General features: G+C 48.7%; 1 protein-coding gene across 1 annotated transcript in view; it reads left to right on the top strand.

The window, feature by feature from the left end:
* LOC144180148 (trypsin-1-like) overlaps positions 1-9533 on the top strand; it is a 46701-nt gene extending 37168 nt beyond the window's left edge. Inside the window, exons 6-8 of the mRNA XM_077708537.1 lie at positions 2763-2955; positions 6928-7097; positions 9356-9533. Of these exons, the coding sequence (XP_077564663.1) occupies positions 2763-2955; positions 6928-7097; positions 9356-9529 (537 nt within the window). The 3' untranslated portion in view covers positions 9530-9533. The remainder of the gene's footprint in view (positions 1-2762; positions 2956-6927; positions 7098-9355) is intronic.
* Positions 9534-18076: the final 8543 nt, after the last annotated feature.

The raw sequence follows: 18076 nt of genomic DNA, 5'->3' as shown, positions 1-18076 counted from the left end.
TTGTTGAGAAACACTGTCCTATAGGACAACAGAATACGTCTGAATATGAGGTGAATGTTCTCTATAGTTTCAAAACATTCAGTGCCCACACTCTCTTTTCCTGCAATAAAAAGTTTCAAAATGCGATCCTTGACAATGCGGTTGGAAACATTCAAAGCAGACTGCGTCTTTATTGCATTTGCATTTTTAAAGAACAAGTGGCAAGCTCCCGCCAGGCCAGAAAGACAAGCGCTTAACAGAGGACAGAAAGAGAGGTCTGCTCTGTATAGCGCCGGTAAAGCTCCTTGAGGTTAACCCCGTTTTGTTCTAAAATGACAGATACTTAGCGCTTCTTCGCAGATATATGATGTACAACTAGTACAACTAGTTGCCTTCATTGTTATGTTGTGTATATGCCTCTATGGCCGTACGCTGACCTAATTTTATTTAAATTCTACCGACCAGTTGAACGCATAGTTTTGTAATGCCAGGCGGTGAATTAGAATAGACATTTTTAAGAGGCCTATAACAATTTCACCAGCAAAGGGTAGACACAATGAAGAGGCCATAAACGAAAGCTTTTCCTAGCTCTCGAGCGTGATTAATTCCGAAGGCCTTGAAACGAAACGGGGACTGTGGTGTCCTCAAAGTAAATATTACAGTCATCAACACCCCATAATAATAAACTGCCAATGCGGAATGTTTCGGAATAACAAAGTTTGTCAGGAGATTTCTTTTCTTTTCTTTCACACGTGCAGCTGTATTTCTTAAGTTGACTTTTAGCTCATTTTTATTCGATCGGCAAACGCTGACGGTGACTAAGGTTAGCGCAGATTTTTTCACGTATTTTGGCAGTTGTCCAGTCGCCCGCAGCCCAAACAGTAACCGCCCAATGAACTTACGCGTTGTTTAGGCGATTACGGCCTTACAGACGCCACTGTTGAAGTTAAGTTCGATACTGTACAGATTGATCATAAATAAAATACTCCTAGAGTGGAAAGACTTTTGCTGTCAAAGCTGTCACGGGCAAGGAAGATGGCTTCGCGGCTGGGAAGAGATATCTCTGACCGCATGCTCAGCACCATGAAAACGTTATTGATTCTAGCCCATTTTGAAAATATATACATGTGCAGTGATGGTCAACCGCGAGGACAATATCTGGGGTGCCCAGTGAATCTTCCAGGAGGACGTGGTGCTGCAGGAGGTAGATTCGGTTTGAAAAAAGTTATTGCCCTTCCACTCTGTGAAGAAGGATGACCTTCAATGCTTGGCGCCGTCCAAGGTGGGCCCGAAACAAAACAGGTTTTTTTGTAATGTGCGATTGAGCGTAATTTGTATTCATTATATGAAAGGTTGTCGGACGGACTACAGTTCTACTCTGGCGGACAGGCGCGTGGGGCTCTTGATTTCACTCCCTCGTTGTAGGCATCGTACGGTCTGTGTAACACGACCACCCCAACCACTCGATTGTGCCGTGAGACATCATCGTGTAAAGCTCGCATCAGCACAACGCGCACCGGTCACCAGTCAGCGCTTAAAGCCTGGTTGCCCGTGCCCCCCCCCGCACGTGCGTGAAAACGGGGTTGACCCGTGATGTACGGGTGCTCAGACGGGAATGATAACGGCCAAAACGTCGCCCCGGCCTTCAATGTGCACGTGGAAACCAGCGGCCAGAACGTCACTCCATGGTCCTCCACGAACGAAATATCTAACACTAGCTCTTGAGGGCGAACATTTTTTCTTCTACACCGATTTTACTAACTTGCAGGGTAATGTCGATACCGGGGCACTACGGGCTTCACTATAAGTGCTTCAGAATTTTGTACGATCGTGCTTTAAGGCGTGTAATAGGATATAACGAGCCATTATTTACTCCACCTCGGTATCTTTAGCACGCGCCCAAGTCACGGCGCACAGACGCTTTGCTTTTTCGCTTCTCGGTTCTACCAGAAGAGCTACCACCGCGGCCATAATAAGAAACAGCGGGCCAATGGCTTAGGCTGTCAGCCACTACGGCGGGTGCGAAAGAGTGCGACCTTATCTAGTTGTTCTTTGCACTGCGAAACCTACCCAGCATTACATCTCTGAGCTTCATTTTCACTTGCGGAGGGAAGCGGGATATATGAACACGTCGCGATTTTTTCGTGCTTCCTGTTCCCTTAAGAATAAAGTATGAGCTAAATCTGAGAAAGGTTTTAACGGCAGCGGTAGGCCTTGTCGATCAACGCTAGCGTGCAGTGGTGAGGAAAACTCAAATAACGACGTACAGTGACACCACATTGCCTTCATCTGTCAGGTATAGAAAGTTATCATGTGTCCGCACAGAAAGGAGCAATCCTGACCGAGATAAATAACTCTTGTGATGTACGGTATTTTCGCACGTAAGCTATCGTGGACAGTTTGGGATTTTTCAGCGCCTTGGCTACTATCTCCCTTCTCGCACGGAATGGGCCCTACTCCCGAACCTGCAAATGAGAAGCTGCTCCTGCGATATCTTACGTGCCCGTGACTTTGTGATTCTGGCGCTGCTTATTGTGAAATTTACACTTATATAAACAACACGACATTGATACGAGTCAAGACACACAACTTCCACAATTTCTTCATAATTAGGCCCAGCGCAGCGCAGTTTGAGCAATGAAGTGCATTATAGCACTTGCCATCAACACGCGAACCGCAAACTACACTCTCAGATTTTGCCCCTTCTGTTTCATAGCATTGTGTTCTTACTCCTCTATGACTGTGCAACTGAACTGCGATCCCCTGAACGCGTGCGAGCGCAGGTGAAGGAGGTAATTGTGCACGAGGGCTACGGAGGCAACGGCAAAATGAGCCACGACATCGCTGTGCTGAAACTGAGCGAGCCGTTCGACTTCGAAGGCTCCGATGGCTTCGTGGGACCCGTGTGTCTGCCCCAGGAGCACTACAGGGCAGGAGCCCTGCTCACCGTGTCCGGCTACGGCACGTTGTACGCCGGTAAGTTCCGCAGAGATGGGCTCGTGTTTGGACAAAGCTGAACGTAGAAGGTGGCCGGCCGTTGAAAAAAACTTCACTGGTGCTCTTACTACACTAGTCTTAAAGTGTGCATACAATCTTGCCTATGCGGATATACACAAGGCAGAAAGAGGGCAGGAAAAGAAAAATTACCAGCGTGTTTATTTAGTTCGTTGCGAATGTCGTTGACAGTTACTTTTCGTCACAACAAGGAAACTCACTCTCCCATTCCCCACCCCTCGCGCTCTTTTCCCCCTCCCTCTCGTTCCTCCCATGACGATTGCAGAGGGGGTTTGTCCAATTCAATTTTCTTTTGGTGTTGGCACCGCCCACGCGCGGTCTGTTGGGCCAGCAGGAGCCTTTTTCTTTAGCTATTCGTTCTCTTTGGTTTGCAACAGCTCGAGTGGCGACTTTTTGTACTGTGTTTGCTTCTATTTCGCCTCTTTTTTTAGTTGATATCGTAAAAACCAAATAAAGCCTAATCCCTAGTTAAGGAGCACTGGCGCTCTCGATTATGCACTTTCATTTAACCTCAAATATTCGAGAATTTTCTCTGCGCTCAATAGCCGGTATTCAATGGCGCGGAATGCATGCAGGCAACCAACTGTGCGCCGCCATATCTGTGGCTAAGCGTCTGTTGCTAGGCGATGTTGTGCGCACGGCCCGCAGATCAGGCACCCCTCTTCTCTATGTAACCGTGTGAGTGCGCCCACTGCCGGGCTAGAGCAGCGGCGTGGGCGCGTTGGTGGAGGAACTTTACGTCGAGACGGGGCTGAATTGTTCTCGGCGCCGCCGCCACCGCTGCGAAGGCCGTATGGTCGTATCATCACAGCGTGCGCCGCCGCTATAGCCCGGACGTGGTGCGCCGTCACTCGTTACGTCGCGCTCCCCGGAATGGCAGTACTTGTCCATGCTAAGCACGACTGTGAAACGCATGACTGTTTCAAGTTACAAACTCTAGCTCACCGAAGGCACAGTATTCCCTCGAGTTCAATGTGAGTGCGATTAATAACATCTCTGTTGACGCCACCGTTTAGAATCGGATTGGAACGGAACAGATGGCCCACCGCGGTGTTTTTTTTTTCTTCGGCGTGCGGGCGCAATTGCCCAAACCGCGGCGTGTTCTTGGCGCATCGGCCATGTCTGTGGCCGTTTCCAGTGTTGCCAGGCGAAGAAGTTGACCGCTAAACTATTCAACGTATAGCACCTATAGAGTGTGCATGTATGAGCCGTGACAGCAGTCCATTTGCAGCAAAAAGAGAAGCGGCCAGTTTTTGGCCGGACTGTAAGTTGTAGAATAGAGCATTCGGCGGCTGGCTGTGCCCGTGTTTGTGGCGTGGCCTTCACGATTTCGTGATTCAGATGTTCAGGTGCTTCTCTCTTGTGAAACCAACAGGAGGGCGCACTCTTTGACCTTGAGCGGAACGCGAGCGGCTGTGTCGCGTTCACTCTCTTCAAGGCGCATTTCTTCGTTTCATTCTTTTTTCGTACTTCTGTACGTGAGCGACTGCGTAGCGCTCATTTTCTTCGCTGCTACCTCTTTTATGCACACGGCAAGAACAACAAACCCCGTTCAAAGAGGTCCAGTAGCTTGGCTGTAAACCGTTCATGTCTACATTTTGTGTGAAGTGGGGTGGGGGTCACAGAACATGAACATGGAGCATTTTTAAGCAGAATGATTTGTGGTACTTGCGAAAAGTTGTTCCTGGACGAGTGCGCCATTCTCCATTGGTATGAGCTAGATATGCTCTAGCGAGATACTGCTTCCACCCTTCTTTTCTTCATCGAGTAAGTACAGAGAGGGATGAGCGCCGTGCACTCTTCTAGCGTTAATATCACACCACTTATCATTCCCCATCATCATTTTTAGTGACGCGGTTGTCATGACGGCCTTGGTCAGATGTCGAGATGCACGGACGTTTGGATCAGATTAGACGAAAAAAAACTATTGTTCTTACGGGTGGAGCAGTTTCCAGGTTGGCTTCAATGCCCTTCCGGTGACGGTAGAATTCATATAAATCTCTGCGGCGTGTTCGCCCACCTCGGCTAGTGAGGACTGTGTCAGAAGGTGTGAGCTGAGTAGAGCAGCTTTCCCACTGCTCCTCCTGCTCCTTTTAAGAGTTTGTAGGACGTTTCTTCGCAGGACCAATTCACCCGTGGTAGGCCTGCGTATAATAACAAAGAGCACATTGGTTAGAGTGCAGCACGGGCTTGTAGCGTGATAGGAGGGCAGGGGTGCGAAAGGTGGATGTTTGAAGTGGGAGCCATACTACAGCCTATCGGCAAAAGAGGGAGGGGTCAGGTGGTGGGAAGCGAGCTATGGACAGTCGGTGGTCATTAAATACCGATCGGTAGGTCGAAAGACGGTCCCTATGGGGGAACCATTCGCGAGATTCTGCAGCGTCAATGGGCTCTCGGATGACCACATCTTCAGCAACCACGCGTGCCGATTTATTTTCTGGATGTTTGGAGTGGCCCACTGCCAAAACGATGTATATTTTTCGTTTCGAGAATTGGCGTGCCTGCAGCAGACATAATGTTCAGGGGACCACTCACCCGTTGGAGTAAATGGTAATGGACGATTAAGAGTCGATTATCATAGTAGTAGTCTTAGGGTTGGAAATAATGGCAAGAGCGATAGCCGTTTCTTCGGCTACGTTTGGAAACTGAGTATTGGAAGAGAGGGCGGCTAGTGTACGGTGGGATGAATCAACTACGACCGCCGCAATGGCTTCGCGTCCTGGATTTTCTGCAACGTCATTGTGGGTTGGATGAATGTTGTTTGTACAAAGCCTGTGCTCTCGCTCGGCCCCTTTCTACGTTATGAATCGGGTGCATGTGTTTAAGGAGGGGGTGGGGATTAACAGAACTATAGGGATGGGTTGGCCGTCGGGGTTAGTGATTTGAATGAAGGGGAGTGTAGAAGGCGGTTGTTTGCCTGGTCTTTTCGTTGTGTATAGGAAAACCTCTGTTTTTGTTGAAGAGCACGACAGGCCCCGAGAGGCAGCATACGTCTCAACGACTTGAGTTACTGTTTGAAGGGTATCTTGAATATGACATTCGGACCCTCAAGTAACCCACAACGTGAGGTTATCGGCATAGATGCTGTGATGTAGGTTGGGGACGGCGTCGAGGAGCGCTGGTAGGCCTCGTAGGGCCAAGGTAAAATAAAGGGCGAAAGAACCGAACCCTGGGAAGTACCTTTGCTGCCGAGCCGTACTTGAGGGTGCCGTCAATTGTCAAAGGGTGAATGTGGCTTCTCGATCGGTGAGGAAGTTAGAAATGTAGTTGTACGCTCCCGCATCCACTCTAGGCGTGATTACTTCCAGGATTGCCGAGTGGCTGACGGAATCGAACGCTCGCGTCACAGAGGCCAAAGATCACCTTGGTGCTATTTCTGTAACTAATCAGCATCTAGTATGTGGTGTTCTAGTTGTACCAGGATATCCTCGAGTTTCGACACCAGCAGTTTACTCACGGAAGTTTGTAAAATTTTTTTTATTTGAAGCAGGGAGCATCGTACTTAAAATTCAATTTTCTCAAAACGAACACAAGTGATCGGGATTAAGTGAGGTCGAAACTGCGCCTGTGCTGCTTCTCGTCTTGTGCCACTACTCGTTAGCCGCAAAGAATACTGATACGGATAAGGTTAAGGTGGACATACCTCTTCTCATAGGTGCTGAAGTATTTTCGCTATACCCGGGCAGCCGTTTCATCCTGTGATACAGATAGTCTTGCACCAGAATTGATTGTGCCAACAGCGGACGTGATGGGCCTGGTGACGGGTCTAGGAAGCCGGCTGCAATTGTGTAGCCTGAAACGAACGCAATAAAAACAATACACTTGAAACTGATATGCATTACGTGTTTAAACTGCAAAACACCGTTTCAAAAACATGTTAGTGCTTCTAAGACCGTGATATGTCCTCTTCCTGAACACATTCCCACCGCACAGGAGGACCCGTGCCCCGAGAACTGAGAGCAGTAATTGTGCCCGTAGTCACGGACGAGAAATGCGGCCGCACATACAAGGATGCCTTCAGCAGCTTTGGCGAAGAGAGTCCCTTTGACGCAGACGCCATGCTTTGTGCCATGGAGGAGGGCGGAGGAAAGGACTCTTGTCAGGTGGGTACTTCCTTTTACAGGCCTGTTCAAAATACCGCGCCAGTGGTCGTGGCAAAGGGGCTTTTACAACGTGAACAGCGACGGGAATATGATGCCCATCTGTGTGTTTGTACCACACAGGGTCCAAAGATTTCTTTTCCGCTGTTTTCACACCGTAAGGCTCAGAGATGAAGACAGGCTTCTTCAAAAAATTAGCCACATATATGTTTCTTTTTCAGCAAAAGATGCCCAGGGCTGGAGCACGTTTTCTGCTCTTGCAAGCGGCGGCTGCCAAGAGCAGAAATGTAAAGAGCAGAAATCCCTGATTTCAAATACTGTGGAATGCTTGTTGTTTCAGATTAATATTTGCTGTCTTTCTCTAATAGAAAACCATCCGACAGCACTGCAACTTCTTCAGTGAACGAAACAAGGTGTACGTGTAGCAGCATCATGGGGTTGTACTGCTGCACGATGTTCACGAGTGGCTCTGCTGATCACTCACCAGTGACTAACTCAGGGGTTGCGGGTGGGTCATCACTACGCGTAAGGAACCCTCGTAACAAATTTGTAGCATGCGGTTCATTCGCGGGTGACATGTGAGTCACCATTGGAGGGTCACGGGTGAATCACAAGCATAACAGTTCGATCCCCATGTGAGGTTTCCGTATCGTACCACTAGTAAGTGTCGCACTCCCGAGTCACCGGCGTGCAAGTGGGATCTCCGCCAGTATGGACGAGCGGCTGTTTACTAGTCTTTGACGGGTCAAGCGAGATCCATTGGTAGGTTGCACATTGACGCACCCGTGGGACCCCCACATGTGAATCATGGTAACCCATGGCCGGGTCACTAGTCACTAAGCCACCTTAGCCATAAGGTTCCGTAAATGTTGAAATTTCAGTTCCTATTTGTTTGACAGACAGACAGACAGACAGACAGACAGACAGACAGACAGACAGACAGACAGACAGACAGACAGACAGACAGACAGACAGACAGACAGACAGACAGACAGACAGACAGACAGACAGACAGACTAAAATCTCAGCGTTTATTTAGACTGAAGAGACTATGGTCTGCCAAAACCGCACGACCCAGCTAGTTTGCTGATACATTAATTCGGGTATTTTAACCATTTTCGCCATTTGTGTCATTTAGGTACAAATGTATAAAAATACTAAAGTTTATTTCCCAATTTGAAATAGCCTGGTATAAGGGGAAATAAAAAACGGAGGCGGGTGCACGCGCCGTACACAACCGGCACTGGACGAAAGCCGTATGGTACAGTTCGTCAGCCGTAGAGAGTAAGTCTCACCTTCCGTCGTGCATACGTTGACATACGGAAATATAGAAAAAGTGATGCTATATTTACAGTATTTCAGGCGGGTACCACGGTAGATCTGAGAGCTGCAGCCACACTACCAGTGTGGGATATGCGATTCAGAAAATTATAGTCGCTAATCGTAATAGCCACCGATGTCATGGCAACAACGCTCGTGTGCTGTTGTCAGCGTTATTGAGCAGCTAAGCCAGTGAGTGTAGCGTCCCTAATATGTCCCAGAAACGTCCTTAAGGTAGGGCTTAAACGGCCTTGCCAGCAGCACTAAGAGCTATTTGCACTTCAGGGGCAGTAGTTGCGTGTTCCAGTACAAATTTCATGCCCTTAATGTCGACGACTTCAATCAAAATATTAAGTGCGAATGCACTTCTTAAGCGAGCCTGAATCGTCCGCCGCTGTCGTCCGCATAGCAACAGCTGCGGGTGCGCGCGCTCCTCGTCTTCCTCCTCGTCTTCCCTAGCAACGGGGGGAGATGGGCGCGCGCTACTCTCCTCCTCCTCTCTCCGCTCAGTGACTGCGGGTGTTGGGCGCCTCCTCTCCACTCCGGGCGGGAGAGCTCTCGCTCGCGTAGCGGGCGCTCCGCATTCCGACGCGTGAGGGCGCTCGTGTAGCCCTCGCCGTAACGGCGGGCGCTTCCAAGATCACGATATCCACCGTAATCGCGCAATCAACAACCGTGCATTCGCACTTACACTCTCTCCCCCTCGGGGAAGTGCGAGGGAATTTTTTTTCTGTCGATCTTACAAATAAAGAATTGACGGGCGTCCTTTTTCCCTCTCGGAAAATGCATTTTGAAACGTTTCACCAGTGAGACTTGTTCGTTTTTCTAATTACCTCGCTTGTACGCTCAGTACTGTAAGGAAATGAAGTCTCCTCTCAGCATGCTTTAGTCGGGATTTTAGCCTTTGAATACTCTGTGTTTTTTCCCTCTTTGCGCATTAGGGTGACTCCGGGGGTCCGGCTGTTCAGCAGAGCGGCGGTCGTGCTCGCCTGGTGGGCGTGGTTTCTTGGGGCGTCGGGTGCGGCCATTCGCGCTACCCCGGCGTGTACACTGAGGTGTCCCGCTACGTGCCCTGGCTCCTGGAGAACACGTCAGCCTCCAAGGGGCCCCTGTAACCTTCTCCCCTGGTCTGCACTGGAAACTCAAAATGTGTGGTCTGGTGTACCTGCTAATAAACAGCAACTGTTATTATTTACTTGATACCATGCGTTGTCTATCTTCCAAGCAACGATTTAACATCGTATCACTTTCACCAACATTTTTGTATGAATCTCTTACAGGAATCTTTCAAGGGGAGGACTTTTAGTGCGCTATCGGGGAGCTCGTGTTGCGCTATATGGCGTGAGCCCAATTCAGCGCGTGCTGAATTGGGCTACTTGTCGCCAATAAGCGTCGACACCTTGCACGTCGCGAATTTTTTTTTTCGCGAGAGGGTGGTAGTGGTGGTGCGGGGGTAGTGGTGGTGCGGGGGGGTGGGAGGTACGCTTCGCAGTACCGTAATGCTGCACAAAAAGCCCATAACCGATATGAATGTTGCGCAGCACCTACTGGCTCAGCGCGGGTAAATTATACTGGAGTTATTAGAAGTATACGTCATGTAATTACAGAAAATGTAGCGGTATCTCTTTCGTCTGATTGATTATCAACTTCGCTATCAGCAGGTCATAGGTAAGTTCAAATTTCCGAAGACCACCGCAATTATGGTAGTCACGGAGCGAACAGAAACGCCTAATCGGCACATCGTTGTCGATTAGTGGGCGGAAGCCGTCTGCTCTCTGTCATGGTTCCCATTGTGGAGGTGGTCTTCGGGACACCAAGACATATCCTCAGTATTCGAGCCTGCAACCCCTCTAGTATTTTATAATTCCCTTTGGAAAGAGAAGTCAGAGCTGGGAGGCTATAACGAAGTAATCCTTCGCAGAGGGCGTCGTATAGCCGTAAAAGAGAGCTGACGCTACATCTATCAGTGCTGTTGGAAAGCATGCCGAAGATGTGCGCGAATGACGTTAACTTCTCTTTTAGGCTTGGGATGTGAGACGTCCATGTCAGATGGCGGTCGAAGGTAACACCCAAAAACCTGTGATGGGTGACTACGGTATCGGTACGCCTGCGGTCGTTAACTGGTAGTTTGAGACGTCCCGCATTGTAAAGGCCATGGCAGCCCACTTTACCGGTGATATCGCGAGGCCACGTTCGCGAGAAAGTTCTCAATTGAACTTACTGCACGCTGAAGTCTCGATTGGAGCACACGCCTGTTGCGGCCCGAGCACCAGATACAGATATCATCAGCGTACATAGAGATTTCCGTCAGAGAGAGAGAGAATAGCTTTAATGAAAACCAGCGATCTTAGCCGAGCCGTCGGGCTGGCTTGCTACGCTAGATGAGAGAAGAAAAACAAAACGAAAAAAAAAGAGAGAAAAAAAATGTGAAAACAAAATGATGTCATTTGATGCGGCCAAAATTTTCAATCACAAAACTCTGTCCAGTTCTGTGCTCCGAAGAAACTCCAAAAGAGCTTTGGTTGCACGCGCAGCCTGACTGGGACCCGACCATGGACCCAAAACAGCCCTCAGCTCAAGTCCCGCTCCAAGCTGCCTGCACAAAGATAATATGAGTTTCTGTCTGTGCACGGTGTACTTTGGACACACGCATATAACATGATGGATGTCTTCTCGTGAGTCACATTTGGAGCAAAGAGGTGAGGATGCCTGCTGGATTTTGTACAGGTAATGTCCCGTGTAGGCCACATTAAAGCGCTGCTGGGAAAATACATTTGTGTCGAAAATTCGCAGAAGAATTGCGCTTGGCTCGAGTGCGCAGCGCCTCAATAAGTAGGGTTCCCCATTTCTCTGTTTTGAAGGAAAACCAGCTACGATTTGACTTTCCGTAACTATTCGAGGGGACAAGTGAAGCTGGATTCGGGATTACGCGTGGCTTGCCAATGACGACGACAGAATAGAAGTGACCTAAAAAATGGGGAGCCACAACTTGTCTAATGGTCTAAAGGAGGCAAAAGCTGCCTCGTGGAGAGGTAGGAAACCAGACACACAAGTACTTAGAACGCCGAGAAAGCGAGGGCGCTGCGAACGTCGACTGCCTAACGTCCCTACAATTACTAAGGTAGCGCCAACTGCTCCCTCCTTCTCCGCTGCCCTCCTCTTTATTCTTTCCCCTCACCCGCGGCGCCGCGGTCCCTCTAACTCCGTGCCGGTGCCGCCATATTTGTTGGCCACTTGAGAGCAGATGCCCTCGCTACGCTTCAGGGCGCTCGCTGCAGTTTGCTCTTGTTTTCGCGCCGAAATCGCTCTTTGGTAGCATTTATAGGATTTCTAGAGCCCCGTTTTACCAACACGCACTGAGTGATAGGGTTTTGTTTTATATTTTTATCTACAAGGGGATATTTGCGGGGCGGATGCCGCTGGCGCATACGCACAGCGCGGTTTTTGTTTACGTGTGCGGCATTCTGTAACACCTCAGGATAGCTCGTGAATGCGAAAGGATCGAGCGTGGACATTTCAAACTGCTCTGTTACGGTAGTTCCGTTCTTGCATTCGCGTGACTGTGGTCGCGCAATCACTGCACAGAGGTCTTGCGCACGGTTCGCGGCAGTATACAGAGCGCTTCATTCGCAAATGCCGTAGTTCGAGTGCTGCGCTGGCGTCCTTGCACTCGCCTTTCTTGCGATAATTGTGAATCCTCAGCGGCGTTCACTCTGCGCCCGCTTTTACTAACGACCTACATCCACCTTAATTCCGCGCAGTGTAGAGTGCTTTGCCTTTTTTGTAGAAATGTTTCCTTCACCTTCATGTCGTTATAGGCTGCTGTTAGTAGATTAAAAACATACACATGCTGTTGTGCGTGTGTGCACGTACAGCGACGTGAAAAGCCCCTGCTTCCCCGACTTCGCAGCCGGATACACTAAACTGCACTCGCGGCCGTACGTTCATGTGCGAACCGAGTGAAAAACGCAGACTTGTAATTCTGGGAATACGCGCCAGAGAAGACTGCGATAAATCGATCGGGTAAACTGAAATTACAGATTTGTGGCCTCTTATTTTTCATACGAACCAGAGATCGAGTCCCTCTAGGTACAAATTATGTAACTAGTTACTGCAGTTAATTAATCATGCAATACGTTTTTTTCACCGGGCGCGGTCGTTTACAGCCGTTATTAATGGAGGCGCCTGGACAGAATTGTTTTGTGCTGGGATATATTCTGGCATATTTGTACATTGCACTAACACAGGGATACACCCGAAAGAAATTTGAAAGAGGACCAATGTCAAGATGATTATCAAGAGAAAACAATAAATCACAAAAATGAATTGGTGCCCCCAAATAGATATTTTATTTGGACAAACGTCCGTGATGACGTGGTCAGGTGGCTTATGCTGCTGACGTGGCTTCCCGTGAGAAAAAATGTTGGGAGTGGCATTTGGGTTTAGTTTTTTTAACGCCAAGCTTCTCCAATATCCGTTGCTCAAATTGATCCGTGAAATAATCCTATTGAGAAGGGAAAAAAATGTCGCCACCGAGTTTGAGATGCGCCACAAACACTCCGCAAATATAGGCAATATTTCATTGCAGAAGGGAGTTAGTGACCGTTCTACCGTAGCATGGTCAAATTCGTGTTCGCGCATCTGCTCAGTGCCGCGTCCGCTCAACTCGCTACACTAAACCCGTTTAGCAAGCGCTTTGCTGGACAAAAATACGTCTGCTGAAAATAATATAGTCGCCCAGTGTGTTTTGGTTCAAATCGCAATGACTGGATACGCTGCGCCATTGACTACTAAGATGAAGTAAGCGCGCACACTCCAAATGTACGGCATCACGTGTAATGCAAACGTAAGTTGTAATTAACGTTCCTCTGTGCATACACGGAAGAAAGGGCGTAGAGCCGTTACGGTGCGAATATGCATTTGAAGTGCTCATTCAAACGTGCACGAATTTAATAAAGCGATAAGAGAAATTGCGAATCAAACGTACGTCAACGGCGCGGTCACTATATTAGCTAGCCTTAAATTGTTTTACCTAGGCGCAATTTTTTTTTTCTCGCAACAGCCTCAATTTGCGGCGCACCGACCAAACCCATATTACGCAGCAAATCACTCCAATGTCATAACAACGGGATTATAATACCACCCGGGTCGCTAACACACAAAACATGACTTCACGCCAAAAAGAGCGTACACGCACTAAGAACGCACACGATACATGGTCAGACGCAAGCTGCCGTCGGCCAAAACAAGCATGAATTCAGGTGAACAATTCTCGCGTCACGAAAACCTTACGACAACTGACTGAACATGCTACGCCGCTGATATTGATGCTGGAAGTTAAGCGCGCACATGACAAATACACGGCCTCTTATCCAAAGCAAAGCTTACGACGGGACGAACTCGGCGCTGCGCGCAATGCCTATTCAGAACAAAGCGTGGACGACGGTCGCGAAGGGAATATGCATTTCTTCGTAAGTGACCGCTCAAGCTCGCGCAGAATTTAACAGAGCATGCAAGAACAAACATTCAGAAACTTACCTCGCTAAAGAGTGATGGTAGCGTCGGCCTGAAGTATGCCTGTTCAAATCTATGCAACCAAACTTTTCTCCTTTCTGCGTCGCGTTTTCCGGACGGAATAACGAATTCTTGTGCCCTGCCTGACGATATTCGCGCTGCCTAAGGCACAACACATCGGCACCGAGAAGCAACATAAAACGACACCGGTACGACATTTTAAGTGCGAATGCACTTTATAAGCGACCCCGAACCTTCCGCCGTCCGCATAGCAACAGCTGAGGGTGCGCGCGCTCTTCGTCTTCCTTAGCAACGGGGGGAGATGGGCGCGCGCTGCCTGGCCGCTGACATGGCACATACCCACGTGGGAGATTGGCCAGGAATAAGTGCGAATGCACTTCTTAAGCGAGCCTGAATCGTCCGCCGCCGTAGTCCGCATAGCAACAGCTGCGGGTGCGCGCGCTCCTCGTCTTCCTTAGCAACGGGGGGAGATTTCCGACGCGTGAGGGCGCTCGCATAGCGCCTGCTCTCCCCCCTCGCCTACTCTCCTAAAGCCCCTTTACTACTCTCCAGCTCGCAACACCCTCTCTCGGCGCGCCAGCCAGGCCACTACACTATATATATAAAAAAAACAGCATCCGGCGCCAGGTTTCGATCTGCGGACTTTGCGGCCGCAGCGCGACGCTGAACCGACTAAGCCACGGACGCGACGTTGATATCAGTGTTAGTAACGCGCCTTATATCTTTAACGCATTCAAACTACGTCGTCAGCGGCGTGCGTTGGCGACTCAGCGGCGTTATAGCGGCTTGATAACTGCGTGGTGTACACGTGATACTACAAACCCGCTAGTTCTGCATTCTCTCACGTGACTGCGCCTCCTCTCCCTTCACTCCGGTCGGCGCTTCGCAGCTGCGGTGCGCTGCGGTGCGGTGCGCTCCTCCTCTCGAACATACACGTTAATTCACCAAGATTTCCGCAGAGGGACAAACGAGGCGTGTTAAGCCGAACGTGATCACGAGGGGGTGTTAATGTAACTAACGGGCAAAATGCCACCAAACTTCAACAAACTCCCCCTCATAGCATCACCCCGTGCTTCGCGCTTCCTCATACTCTCCTTCGGGGAAATGCGGGGGAATTTTTTTCGAAACGAGCAGCTAATTCTTACTTTGCTATTAGCTGGCGCCTACGATAAAGCCGGTACTGAAGCTCGGTGGCTCGGAAGCCAGCAATGGCGTCGCAGCGGCGGCGTTGCGCAATGTCCCAGCCGGCGAGGCATCGGCGAGGCGACCCGGCTGCGGAGCAAAAAATAAAAAAACCACGTGACTTTTCCCTTGGCCAATGGCGCGCGGCGTTCGCCGGCGAAAAAGAAAATGGCAAAAAACAAAGTAGGAAAGGAGCGCGGGCGAGGGCGAAAGGTGGCGAGATCTAAAGATGGCGCTACCTTACTAATTTTAGGGACCTTACGACTGCCACCCTGAGGAGCCGGAGGAAAAACACATGGAGGAAACCAAACCAAGTGCAAGCACTGATTAGATGTTTAAGGTTGAATTTTAAAATAATGTTTCGAACGGCGTGCGACTTTGGCGATTATCGCTTGGTAATGCACACCGCAGGACGTTAGTTTACCTACACCTCGTGCAATGAAGCACCACAAGTTTCGATTATATAAAATTCAGGGACAAAGGCACGGAACCTTCCTAAATGTAGCTTCCTCTTAAACTGTGGGTGAGTAGATGATGATGATTAAAAACTTTTATTTAGTATAATCAATGGGTTTTTTAAAACCCTTGCTAGGAGTCGGTTAGTATCCCTTGAGACCTGGCGGCTGCCTGAGCTTGTTTGATGATTTTCCGTGGGGCTTCTAGGTCTGAGCTGAGCATCAGAGCCTCCCATGTGTCTATAGTGTGTGTGTGCCGTCAGATATCTGTGGGCACGTCCATATCATGTGGACCATGCTTGCCAGGCTTTCGCAATGTTTGCAATTGGGTTCAAATTGACCTGGGTAGAGTTTACTAAGCAGTAGCGGATTTGGGTAGGTTCCAACCTGTAACTTTCGCCTGATTGCCTCTTCCTTCTTGCAGAGTGTGCGGTCTGCGTCCGGGTATTCTTTTCATGATAACCTGTAGCATGGAGTTATTTCTGGGCTGGCGAACATCCTGTCTTTTTCAGACAATATGTGTCCTGTGGAAGGGGCCCCTGAGGCTGCCTGGGAAGTGAGTCCTCAGGCGAGCTCGTTTGCTCCTTCATTGCCTCTGAGAGCCTGATGGGCCGGGGTCCAGATTAGTAAAACCTGATGGTCCATTGGGTTTTTTGCAAGGATTCGGACCGCCTCAGGTGATATTCGTCCTCTGTTATAATTGTTCATGGCGTTTTTGGAGTCGCAGATAATTACTTTGGTAATTTTGAACGTAGCTGCCAGCGCTATCGCCACTTCTTCTGCCGTTGTGAAAGGTCTATTTCTGATCGTGCAGCATGCGCGTATGACCATGCTCTTATCGGATGCAACAGCAATCTTGTCTTTTCTGCGATGGTATTCCGCAGCATCAGTGTATAATACACCGCACCGTCCTCCATACTTCCTCTGTAGTGCTTCAGCCCTGCTCTGTCTCCTATCCTCCTGGAACTCTGGGTTCATGTTCTTTGGAAGGGTAGCGATTCGTATATTGCTTCTGATGTCCGAGGGAATATCCTCTTGCGGGTCGGCAGTGGTTTCATGAGGCACACCGAGTCTGCTCAAGGTATGCCTGCCTGCCTTGGTTGACAACAGTCTTTGGTGCTGTGTAATTCTTGCTGCCTCGATCAGCTCGTCCATGGTGTTAGAGACGCCTAGCTTCATTAGCTTGTCCGTGGAGGCACATACAATCTACCAGACGAGCTTGTCTCCATCCTGCCTTTAACAACTGATATCGCCCGGCGTTTTTTCTTGAATGAACGCTCTCACTTTTCTAACATCTATTGTTTTCACCAGCTGGCATTATTTTACCATTTTGTCACTATTTTGCTGCTCACCTGGCTTTCATAACCATTTATTCTTTTCTATAGTTTGCGTTATGTGGCACTATGTTTCGCCATCTTCCACATGTATTTTCCGTCCCTATCGCTTTTATCTCGCTCTACCGCTTTCATACAAGGCTGATCTGCGTGTATTCTGGAGCCTAATCAAGAATATATGTATAGATAAAACAGTGTATATTTACGCATGACGGCTGCCGATATGTTAGTTATTTTAATTCAAAACAATTGAGGAGCCGGTCGCTACCTGTAATGCTCAGGGGAGTTGCATACGCTAGTTATTCTGCCGAATGAAGTGTTCGTTGCTGTAATTCCGGGAAGGGCTATTTCTCAAAAGAATCGCGGGTCATCTCCACTAACGTGAAACCTTGGGAGGGACGAAGCATGCAGTATGCGCCGGCGTTTCCTACAGCAAAATCGCTGCTAATGAGTAGTGAGAGACAGAAGACGATTTTTGTCAACTATATGCATATGTACAGTGCTCACGGATTGAAACGCGACACTGCGAGCGCGTGGCCTGCGGTACATGCAGCGCCGCCCGTGGACGTCCGTCGAAGCTAGATGTTGCATCGTGGTATACCGCGAGGGTGAGAGCGTTTTATTTATTTTATTTATTTATTTGAAAATACTGCAGACCTTGGCGGTCCAGGCAGGAGTGGTACAACAAAATACACTGAAGTATTACATACATAATGGTCACACGGAGAGGCACAAATATATAAAGAAAAAAAAAACAAAACACAAACAGTCATGACATTATTAAGAGAAAGAAACAAAGGTAATAAAGACAATAATTAACAGCTGGATTTCTCTTTTCCAGAAAGAAATACCACAGGAGTTTTATATTTTATACAAATTCCAAATCCTGAATATGATCATTAATTGATTGCACGGTCTCACAGTTTACAGCACTTGCCGGTAATCGGTTCTAGTAAGAAATAGAGGAGGGAAAAACAGAGTATTTATGAGCATTGTTGTGACTAATAGGTTGTCGAAGCACTTTGTTATGGTTTGTTCGTGACGAATGTTTAAAAGGTTCAAGGAGGTAATCGTCTCGTGAAATTTTAAAACGGCCATGATCAAGAAGATATAAATATTTTAGTTTGGAAGTTATTCTGCGGCGTGCGAGTGAGGG

Source organism: Haemaphysalis longicornis, unplaced genomic scaffold, assembly GCF_048455015.1.
Source record: "Haemaphysalis longicornis isolate Haplotype H1 unplaced genomic scaffold, Haemaphysalis longicornis Haplotype H1 scaffold_4, whole genome shotgun sequence".
Classification (NCBI taxonomy): Eukaryota; Metazoa; Arthropoda; class Arachnida; order Ixodida; family Ixodidae; genus Haemaphysalis; species Haemaphysalis longicornis.
Note: the sequence above shows the minus strand (reverse complement) of the source record. Positions and strands in the feature narration are given on the sequence as shown.